Source organism: Corylus avellana, chromosome 11 (genome assembly GCF_965113065.1).
Source record: "Corylus avellana chromosome 11, dhCorAvel1.hap1.2, whole genome shotgun sequence".
Taxonomy (NCBI): Eukaryota; Viridiplantae; Streptophyta; class Magnoliopsida; order Fagales; family Betulaceae; genus Corylus; species Corylus avellana.
Window position 1 is genome coordinate 19328220 of NC_142500.1, and position 12116 is coordinate 19340335.

The 12116-nt window shown below is 36.8% G+C and overlaps 1 protein-coding gene across 1 annotated transcript; it reads right to left on the minus strand.

Annotated features, from left to right (window-relative positions):
• Positions 1 to 141: 141 nt before the first annotated feature.
• On the minus strand, positions 142 to 10260 carry LOC132166711 (casein kinase 1-like protein 6). The gene is made up of 14 exons (XM_059577579.2): positions 9551 to 10260; positions 9426 to 9466; positions 8331 to 8400; positions 7864 to 8012; positions 7677 to 7772; positions 4095 to 4165; positions 3179 to 3240; positions 3000 to 3063; positions 2782 to 2866; positions 2187 to 2313; positions 1993 to 2069; positions 1850 to 1913; positions 1281 to 1408; positions 142 to 686 (listed from the first exon to the last, which is right to left on the minus strand). Exons 1-14 carry the CDS (start codon positions 9624 to 9626, stop codon positions 444 to 446), a joined length of 1353 nt encoding a protein of 450 aa, XP_059433562.1. The 5' UTR covers positions 9627 to 10260; the 3' UTR covers positions 142 to 443.
• Positions 10261 to 12116: the final 1856 nt, after the last annotated feature.

A 12116-nucleotide genomic window follows, 5' to 3' on the forward strand; every position in this document is an offset into this window, starting at 1 on the left:
CTCAAAACTTGTGTAGAGACCAACAGATTGAGAAGAAATTCAATTGCATTGCTAAAATCACAAAAGGGGTGAGAGCTGGAGCCGACGAATTTAAAGCACTAGTCAATACTTGATTGTCAGGGTTCATAGCATCAAAAAATGTTGATCTCAAACGTGAAGAACATATATATAAATAAATAGTTTATTACAGCTACTCCGGTCTCATAAAAATAAGGTTTCCACTGCGTAATTTTTCCATTCATGGAAAGTGTCTTAAAACACATTACAATGGCCGGAAAATCTTTGGTGGGTGAAAAAAGCGAAGTGGGAGGTCCCAGGAATTTTGAAACAAGAGAAGTGATATGACCTGTAATAGTGGTGATAGATGATCTCCCATGTACAAGAGTGAAAACAACTTCTAAAATTTTTCCACGTAGAAGATGTATGGCATAACAGATATTCAGTTATTTCCTGATTGTGAGGAGCTCAAAGCTGCGGAGAGGATCGTCACGGGTGCCTCTAGCAGGAGTGCGAGAATAAGTTTGTTGAACTCTTTGCGTGGTAGACGGGCGGCCAGTGCTTGAGACTAGACGGCCTACACGAGCTTCACTATATTCACCGGAAGAACCTGTCTTGCCGCTTGGGATGACGGCTTTTCTTGAAGAGCTGCCATATCGAGAACTGCGTCCTCTGTCTGAATCAAATTGCTGAAAATATAATCCATAATGCCCCACAACGTAAGATTATTTGGAATACAAACAAGAACATTTGATGAATCACTAGTGCTATGACTTGAATAGAAGAACAAAGATAATACTACTGTGTATGACACTTGAGAATATGGGGCGGAAATGGAGAATAGGCGGCAGTCATTTTCATTTTTCTTGTATAAATTTTCATCTTTGGTTCTTGATTTCTGAGCAACAAAAATGGAGGATCTCATGTAGTTTTAATTCGCAACCGACCCTATTAGTTTCAAAATCTAAAAAGTTAACAAGATCTACAAGAATAGAGAAAGGGATTAAATGATGATTTATCCAAGAAAGAACGAAATAGACATGGCATTAACTCCAGACGGGGCAAAACTCGGTGTAAAAACCTTTTATTTTTTTTATAAGTAATCGATAAATATTATTAAAAGCGAAAAGCGCCCCTAAGTACACAAGAAGTATACAAAACTTAGTGTTAAAACTACTAGTAAATATTCAAAGAGCAATTAAACATAAGATTTTATGTGAGAAAGGTAAAAAAGAAAAAGAACACATATCTAAATAATTCCTGTTGAAGATGTAGAAATTTACCACATCCTTGGGTGAAGCGAAATCCTCATAAGTCCTATGTTTGGAATGATGTGGACTTGGGCTTGAGACATTTCTTCTCGAAAATGCTTCAACTGCACCTGAGAATCTATCTCGGATCTCTTTCCCAACTGGATAAAAAAAATCCACACATAGGGATTACATGTTGATGGATATGTCAGAAATGAAGCAAAAAAAAAGTGATCTATTTACCACTATAACCAGAAATAAGTTTCAATCCAAGCACAGAGAGAGAGAGAGAGATTATATTTTTAAATCTAAAAAGTTCACATCATAAAATGACAATAAATTATAATTTTAATTAAAAGATGGTTATCCCAAAAACCAGAACTCCAGGTCCAGCACTCATAGTATTGAATCCATATAGAGGACTAAACTGAAGAGCCGATTAACCAACGCAAATGTTAAAACCTTTTTTTTTTTTTTTGATAAGTCGCAAATGTTAAACTTTTAGAACTTATATATGGAAAAATCACTAGTTAAAAAGTCTGTATTCAGACTGGGCACCTAATTTTCAAATCTAGTTCTGTTCAAGAGAGCAGAGAGCAGACCTGAAGTCCTCTCCGGTCTTTCTGCAGATGGTCCTGCACTCAGACCTGCTTTCCCACCGAATTGCTACAAACAGAGACAAAAACAGAAGTAAGTAATGCTATTGAAGGGAGAGAACTCAAACCTAGAATTCACAACTACTGACCCGTCCTCTAGAGCTACTGCCACCTATCTGAGGGTACTTCAATATAGTCCAGTCAAATACATAGTCAAATTGATAACCTACATGGGCATCAATGTCAAGATCCATAAACAATTATAACATCAACTGAATAAAACTTAAATTAACACTCTAAAGATAACATTCACTCCATCATGATATATACAAACGCATGTTACCTTCACGAATAAATAAGTCTCGGAAAAGCCTCTTTAAATATGAATAATCTGGTTTGTCCTCAAACCGCAACGATCGGCAGTAGTGAAAGTAGGATACAAACTCAGATGGATATGACTTGCAAAGCACCTGTAAAACAATGTGCTTTATCAGCATAGCATAGCAATATGATGATTAACTCTTAACACCCAAAAAAGACTGAAAAAAAAAAAGAAAAAAAAAAAGAGAGAAGCCCAATGAATTATGTACAGCCCAAGCTTGGGTAAAGAAAAGTTGCCCGGGATCAGCCAAAAGACTTTCACTAGATCATGGGTAGGAATATATTTAGATGGTTCGCAAAAAGTTATATACACGAATACACATACACAGACAACTATTCACATATTAATACCCATGTATTTATGTGTTTGCTCACCCATACAAACATATTAAGGCATCACAAAGATAGTGCAAGCCAATAGCCACCACTAGGTCAAGGCATCACACTTTTGATCTACCTGGCATGCTAAATGACATTAACTCTTGACAGGGCCCCCTGATAGATAAATCAAAGACCAAGTGCTTCATAAAAAAGCAGGAAATGGCAAGTTCCGATACCTCTATGGGAGTTGACATCTTCTTTTCACTGATCTTATCATATTTTTGCTTCTTTGTGCCAGCTTTTAATCCCTGCCAGGGAAGGCTGATGCAAAACAGTGGTATGCAAGGAATTAATAAAGCAAGAATAAGGCAAAATGCTGCACCAGACATTTAACAAGAGGTAGAAGAAGGGAAAACTTGAAATGAAATAAAAATTGCGGCTAGTATATATTCACCTTCCTCTTAGAAAATACATAAGCACATAACCAAGAGATTCCAGATCATCCCTTCTGCTTTGTTCTGCCAGTAAGACAGCACACAATTAGAATGAAAGTCAGGATAATAATCCAAATCTAAGATGACGCATCTACTGTTATTAGTTGGCAACATGAAAATGGCATATAACATCACTCACCAATTCCAAGGTGAGTATTAACACTTGCATAGCGAGCTGTGCCTGTGAGGTTCTTGTTTTCCCTGAAAAAACAAACAAAAAAAGGGGCTTAGAAACTTCGAAGGGTGTTGGTCATAACATATAGGATGGCAAACAAAGATGCAGTAAACAAATCAGAAAAGGGATAATAATGGTTGACAAGCTACCACAAATATCAAATTTCTGATTTAGGTTCAAAAACCTTAAAACAGAATAGGAAAGGCAAAAAAAAAAAAAAACTGTGGAATTGAGAATCTGAAGCAGATCACCCAGCATAAAATGATCTACCAATTTCAACCATAGATTCAAAGCTAGAGTCAAACCAACCAAATAAAAAAGTAGTATCGAGGAAGCAGACACAGATGACGACAAATATGGACAAAAAAATAATAGTAATAACATATAATCTTTCTTTAAAGTTTATATTGGTCAGAGTGAAATGGGGGATACGTCAGTCTTTTTCACTTCAAGGTTTCTTTCAGAAGTAAGACTCAGCAGAAATATGCCACCTAAAAAATGAACCTAAATTTTGACTTTAATCAGCAGTCAAAAGTAAAACATTCCAAAGGTCCCCCTTTCGATTTTGTTTCTTTTTCTAATACTAATTCTACTGTTGGAATTATGGTTCTTGTTTATAGTGACAATTATATGTCTCATGAACAAGGATAGTTGAGTCTAAAGAGTATTAAAGTTCTTATCATGCCAAATAAACTCTCCACTACTTTTTTACCTAAAAGTGGACAAATCATTAGTTCTGGCCTCCCTTGTTGAGGCAAGCCTAGGCAAGAAGTGAAGCCTCCTTATATTGTTTGTTGACATATCAGCATTTAGAGTACCACACAACACAGTAATTAGATATCTTTCATCTTAGATTTGGTGTAAGCATAGTAATATTTACCTGTATGGTATGTGCTTATGAGTCTGAAGATCTCTATACTTCTTGGCCAGGCCATAATCAATTATGTAAACCTGTGATAAGAAAATCCAGAAAGAGATAACAACAATTAGAAAGTAGAACAAAGATCAATGGAATATTGATATTTCCTCTGCAAATGGCGTCTGGTACCAAACAAGAGATGCTTATCAGTTCAAGCACTTCAAGAAACTAAATGAAAGTTCTGTTCTAAGCATGGAGACCAGCGAGCATGATGATAAATATTGGAATAAAGAATTGGATTTTACCACGGTCCCAAACAATTAAGGAGGAACCTAAATCAGCCACCTAATCCTCTAATTCCAGATAAAGATCTATTTTTCTTTCAACCCAACCTCTTTTCTTTTGATAGGAGACTTACAATTAAGATCTACGCCAAAAATCAGCCACTATTGTCCCAGACTACATAACCCAGCTAACAGCCATACTTATCATGAAACACATATTTAACTTGTTCCTAAGCATCATTATCAAACATCATCTTACAAGAATACTATTATGTACATCCTTTTTTTTTTGATAAGTAAATCATTCTCAATAGAAAGCGCAAAAGAGCGCAACCCAAATATGCAAGAAAGTACATAGGAAGTATACAAGAAAGACCCTCAATTTGGGAGAGGAAGAATAACACATCCAAAAATTCTGAAAAATTAGAACATCAAGAACTGTTGTAAGCCGTCATCCAAACACAGAAATTTGAACATAATAGCTGAAACATCGTTCTCTTACAATCTTCAAAGTTTCGAGCATTCCGCTCTTTTCAAATACACCGCATTAAGCACAAAGGAGCCAACCTCCAAGCTGCTGATCTACAACAACTTCTCAACTGGCCTCTCTAACACCCCATCAACTCCATCACCCTTTGAGGCATAACCCACTCCAAGCCAAAAAGACGGAAGGTCGAAACCAAAAATCCCTAGTCACTTCTTAGTGGAGAAGAAGATGATCTATAGTCTCCCTGCTCTTCTTGCACATGCAACACCAATCCATCACTATAACATAGGTTAATTTAAATCTTTCCTAACACTAACATCCACACAAAAAAGTCACTCTCAAAGGAGCCTTATTCTCGAACGTCCAACTTTTGAAAGGGATCCAACCAATTCTATCCTCACCACCTCGTCTCAGCCTGAGAGAGTGCAAGAGGTTAAAGAACAAAGAGACCAACTCCACCTTCTAATCATGCACTGGTTTGGAAAACGTAATATTCAACTGAAGAGTATTGTTAATAAAATGCATATGTTTTGCCACCGAAGGCTCCTTATAGCAAGCAATGCTAAACAACTTTGGAAAAACTGCATCAATGGTTGGTCTCCACTAGGGCCGGCAATTTTGGCACGACCCTCGAATCCGACACGAACACGGCACGAAGTTAGCAGGTATTGGGTTTGGGCTTATCGGGTTCGGGTCTTAATCGGGTCTACCCGATTAAGACCCGGTTAAATTCGTGTCTGGCGGGTCCACGGGTCGACCCGCCAGACACGTTTAAATTAACGGGTCAGCCGGGTCTCGGGTGACCCGCCAGACCCGTTACCCATTTTAAAAAAAAAAAAAAAAAAACCTAACCCGGCGGTAATGGTATAATGGTATAACACTATAACCCTAAAATTCCTAATTCCTAAACTACTCTCATCTCACGACTCACTCACACCCCACTGGCACTGCCGCACCCCTGACCCCCCCCCCTCCCCCAAGCGCCTCTCTCCCTCTATTGCAGAACACCTCTCTCCCTCTCGACTCTCTCTCTCCCTCTATTGCAGATTCGCAGGCACCAGTGACCAGGCAGCAGCCCCCCCAGCGCCTCCCTCTCCCTCGCTGCTCTCTCTCTCCCTCTATCGCAGGAAGTACCCCCCCCAGCGCCTCTCTCTCTCTCTCCCAGCGCCTCTCTCTTCCAATCCCCCTCTTGGCTCTCTCTCTCCCTCTATCGCAGCTTTACAGGCACCACCAGGCGGCAGGCAGCAACCCCCAGCGCCACTCTCACTCCCTCTCGGCTCTCTCTCTCTCTCATCAGAGGCCAATGGCATTGGTAATTTGGTATATTATTAATTTATTATTAATATTACATTATTTTTTCCATTTTTCATCAAGGGTTTTTTTAATGGGTTGGGTTGTGTCGGGTCGTGTGACCTATTTAGACACGGGTCGTGTCGGGTCAAGTTGGATCGTGTCTACCCGATATGACCCGGTAATTTAAACGGGTTAAGCGGGTCGTGTCGGGTTACCCGGATATTTTTCGTGTTATAATCGTGTCAAACCCGCTAACCCGTTTAGCTAAACGGGTCGTGTTCGTGTCTAGGGTAATCGGGTCGCGGGTCTTAACAGGTCATAATCGGGTCTACCCGATTACCCGTTTTGCCAGCCCTAGTCTCCACACCACAAATTATACTAGAACCTGATCTTAGATCCATCTCCCATTTCAAATCTAATGAATCTAGAGACAACCCCCTACCCACTTCCTAATGTTTTTTCACACCCAATCCTTGAAAGACCCAACAACCTCATTAGAGCACCACCACATGCTACCATATTTAGCTTCTCCCACCACCAACCTTCACAAGGCCTCCCTCTCCATCACAAAACATCATAACCATTTCCCCAAGAGAGCTCAATAAACTGAATCAGATTTCTAACCCCCAAACCACCAATGAAAATTGAAGTACATATCTTGGGCCAATTGACAAGCGGGAATTGAAACTCATCACCAACTCCACCTTACAAAAAATCTCGCTAAAGTTTCTCAATATGGTTCAGCAACACCAATGGGAATGAGAAAAAGGGGCATAAAATAAGTAGGCAAGTTAACAAGAGTGCTTTTAACCAGTGTCAACATGCCACCTTTAAACCAATAAAGCCTCTTCTAACCAGCCAAACTTCATTCCATCTTTTCAATAATATCATCCCAAATTGATTTTGCCTTGTATATTACCTATCAAAAAAAAAAATTTTGATTTTGCCTTGTATGAAGCCCCCAAAGGAAGATCCAAATACTTCATAGGCAAAGAGGACACCCTACAACCAAGGATACAAGCCAAACCTCCGACATCTTCCATGGCGCCAACAAGAAATCTAAAAAAATTTCAGAACTAATACATTCAATGTGTCCTAAATTTTTTGCCTTATATGTATGTGTATTATTTATAGGTAATCCACTATATACAAACTTAAAAGGTTAAAATTCACAAAAGTTCAAAACTTTGCTTCCATTTTGTCCACTAGACAGTTTTTTTTCCTAGACAACACTAGATAGTATTTAGAGTAAGGTATCTTATTGTTTGATCTATGATATATTCTGCACTAGCCTTTTTTCCAAAACCATGTGGTTAATATCTCTACAGACTAATAAAAAAAAAAAAAAATCAGACAGCCCAAAAAGCTTTAAATCTTTCTTTTTCTTCAAATTCCAATGCTAAGGCTAAAACGGAGAAGCTTTTGGGTTCAGAAAATGGGTGGTACAATCCAACCTGATTTGCTAGCACTTGGATCAGATGAACATTAATATGTACTGTAATTTGCACGACATAAAACAACCAAACAAGAAAAAGATACCTGATTTGCTTTACGCCCTAGGCCCATTAAGAAGTTGTCAGGTTTTATATCACGGTGAAGAAAACCCCTTGAATGCATGTATTCAACTCTGTTAATCTGCAAATGATAATGATAAACAATGGTAAAGAAGCATTATCTTGGCCATTCGCGGTATATTCTTTAATAAAAAATAGTCACAGGCACTTACCAATTGATCTGCGAGCATCAGAACTGTTTTCAATGTAAACCTCCTATTGCAATAGTTAAACAAGTCTTCCAAACTCGGCCCAAGAAGGTCAATAACCATGACATTATAGTCGCACTCAACTCCAAACCACTTGAGGTGTGGAATTCCAGCTTCATCAAGATTAAAAAAAAAAAAAAAAAGTGAATTGCCAATGAGAAAAAATAAAAAATAAAAATTTGTCCCACAAAATTTTCTTGAGGATATTGAAGGCAAAAGCATTTCCTGAACCCTAAATTGGGATTATAGAATACCACGGCTATAGCATATCAACCATTACAAAGTTCTCAAGTTCCAGCATATGAAGTAAGGAATTGTCAATCATCACACAAAGTTAGTTTTTCAAATTGGTAACTTGAAAAACTTGATGGTGCAAAACGGGGGAGGGGGGGTAAGGGGTGTAAGGCACGGAAAGAGAAAGAGACACTTACTTCCTCCTTGAAGAAGCATATACAATTTTGACTCATAGTGAAGCTGAGGATGCTTGGTCTTCACAGGTTCCTGAAATTTGAAACAGTCGATAAGAATAACATGTAAGTTCTCTCAGAAAAATAAAAATAATGTTAGATAATTATATCCTATGTATTTGTGTTGGAAAAAAAACAAAAACAACAAAATAATATGCATATGGGTGGAGAAAAAAAAAATTCATTAGTGTACAAAAGAAAATAAAAATAAGAAAATCCAAAAAAGAGATAGCTCCATAATAAATAACTGCCACGGATTACACACATGCAAGTAGTGGCTCGGCTAGAGGAAGAAGCCGAAGCCGAAGCCGAAGCCTATGCCCTACCGAAGAATGGACCTGATAGCATCAATTTGCCTCCAGCATTTTCCATTAATGACATGACTGAGAGTGAAGGGCATAGCATTTCACATGAGTTTTGAATGGTAACTCGCACAGAGCACAGAGCTCATCTAAGAGTTCTTGATCTATAGAGCCACTCCCACTTAATTTCATCATGACTTAACATTTATTTTTTTCCCTCTTCTGCTCTGTTATGTATTTGCTCTCGTGCTAAGGATGTATAGTTTAATAGTTACATATCAAGAAAAAATGACTTCTCTAATGGCCATCTAATAAATTTAGTTTCCTAATCCAAGTGTCATAAAGAAAATTGTCAAAAATAGGATACATGTCACAATCAACATTCGCCCAACTGTCAACTAGAGATAAAAATGAAGCAAATATATTGCCAATGAGGAATCGAGGAAGCAAAACGAAATCAGGACCCACTGATAGTCTGACACACAAAATAAAAAAGACGAACTTTAACAAGCAAAAAGGCAAAACCATTGAACATTATCAAGTATTGACGATCATTATCACAATATCACACCCCTTAAAAAAAAAACCCATGAATCTGTATTTAGAAACAAAAAAAAAAAAAAAAAAAAAAAAAAAAAAAAAAAAAAACACCTAAAAGTTAATTACATGTACAAGAGCCAGAGGAAACCGAGAAGATAAACAAACCAAAACAGGCATCATGAACATATAATCCTAGCAAAGAACATATATCACATACCAGCTTAACAGCCACCTCTTCCCCAGTTTGTACATTAACACCTGCCACCACAAGAAAAACGCAAAATCACAATACTGAAAACAAAATGACAACAATAAAAATAGAAAGAATTTAATGGGCAATACCTAGATAGAGCTCCCCAAATGAGCCGCTACCAATCTTCCTCCCCAGCTTAAACTTCCCAGCAATCACGTGCTCCATTATCAAATTCCCTTCAATACACGTCCACCCAGAAGCTCAAAACTGCTAAATTCCACTCAGATTTGTGCCCAATCCAACATTTATTTGAGCATAGTCCAATATCCACCAAACAATACCCCCAAATCTCAACAAACTTACTGAATTAACACGCAACCAGATTAAAAAATCCTAGCTTTCTTCGATAACCCAGAGAAGAAAACCAAAAAATATCACAATCTAAGCATCAAATCACCACCAAATAGGAACAAAATCGAACCCCACAAGACAAAAATGAAAAATTAACAAAAATAAATTAGAAAATTCAAACAATGAGATGGGATTTTTATTTCACAATCAAATCCCACCTTCACCAACTACATTTTTCGTCACCAAAACCCCATAATTTACAATCCCAAACCCTGATTCCAAGAAAAATCTACTAACTGCATTGACCAGAAAAACAACGAACGAAAATGGGATTGAATTGTGCAATTCAACAAAGGTTCCAACTTTTTAATGCTGCGGAAACTAATTATGCGTACGGCGACGATTGTCGGGATCAGAGGGTAAAGAAAGACAAAGGTGTTTTTAAGACAAACGAAAATATTGAGACGAGCGGAGGAAAGTGATGTGATGAGGAGAGAGACAGACAGAGGAAAAGCAGCATTTGTGTCCCAAAATTTTTTTCTTTTTTTTTTTTTTTTTTTTTTTTCTGTCTGTTTTCGGTGTTTTTTTAATAAAACTTTTAATTTTTTAATGTTTTAATAGTATTTAATTTTAACAAATTCGAGGGGTAAAGCGATACCTTCTCGTCCTGCCGCCTTACACGTTTGGGCTGTCAAGGCCAGTTGTTTTACTTATACAACGTGCGCGCGTGTCTTTCCCTCCTTCTCTTAACTTCTACTCTTTGATTATGCCAGGAAATTGTTTAAGACTAATACTATTTAGTGAAAAGTTAAAATAAATAAATAAATATAATTTACATGGTTGTGCAACGTGTCTACATTCACACAACGACTAAAAGGTTAATAAATGGTTGTGGCCGTTGGTAGGGGTGACAGTTCAGATTCATAGATCGGATTCGTGTCATATCGAATCAACTATATAAGTTAATTTTAATTTAATTTATTTAATTAAACGAGTCAAGCTTTTCAACTTTATCGTGACACAACACTATTGGCGTAACTATTTAATAAACAAATCATATCATTCCAACTTATTTTGACTTGTTTAATATAGATGGATTAAATTGGCCCAAATTCTTTGTATGACCTTATTAGCACATATTTATATGTTATAAGCATAAATTATATCAATTATGCATATTCACAACTAAATACATGACAATCAATTTAATAATCGATATCCAATTATCTATAATCATAATTAATCTAAATAATCCATCCTCTCGACACAATATCCAATCAAAATAATATTATCATTTACCCAAACAAATACATAGCAATAATAATATTATATTATAGTACATAACATGACAAAGCTTTCTCAATGAGCATCAAAATTAAACCCAAAAATTTTTTTTGTCAGGTTTGGCCCTAGGGGGTGGCTTCGAGCCCACCCCCAACCGGCCCTTGGTGGTGGCTTTGGCCACCCCATGCCTCAGCTGGGTGGCAGGCCACCCCCCATGGCAAAAATGGGGAGGCCGGCTACCCCATATATTTTTATTAGATTTTTTTTTTTTTTTTTTTTACATTTAAAATTAAATAATATTTTATTATTAATGGGACATGTGGCGGCTTGTAAACCATTGAATGACATTGGAGGGCTAGGTTTAGAAAACTTTTTTATGAACAATTTTTTGCCCATTGCTGGAAATCCTGTCCAATAGAGAGAAGGAGAGGGAGAGGGGGGAAGGGATGCATAGTCCATAAAATGGCTTAATTACTTAGTAAAATACTAGTCATTTTCCATCTATTTGAGATTTTTTTTTTAATTTATCATGAAAAAAAAAAAATTGGCTAATAATTTTTAATTTCACCAATCACATAGAATACCAAAAAATAAATAAATAAATAAGGGTGAGGACTAACTATGTGTATGACTATATCAACTTTCACTCAAGTCATTGAATATTGTAATTACAAAGGACTTTCACTCAAATATTGTAATTATTTTAGTTAAGAGTAATTACAAAGGACTTTCCTTGTCTAAAGAAGAAGTCTTACAGGTAAATTCCTTATCTCAAATCATTGAATCAATCTTTATTTAAAATAAAAAATCCAATAACTATTAAATCTGACTACGTCAGTATCTTAATAAAAAGGAGGAGAATTTAGATTAGGCTTTGCTTTGTTATCCAGTCAAATTAAAAGGCCTATTTGGAAATGAAATGAAACTCTTATTGAAGAAAAATAACGAAATCTTATCCGTTGCTTTAGATGGCAACAACGATGATGCTGACATGTGTTTTTCTTTTATTAATTATAGAAGTCTCTCTTGTGTTTTTTTTGAGTCATTTCAAGAATGATGTGGGTATTAAAATCATCATTT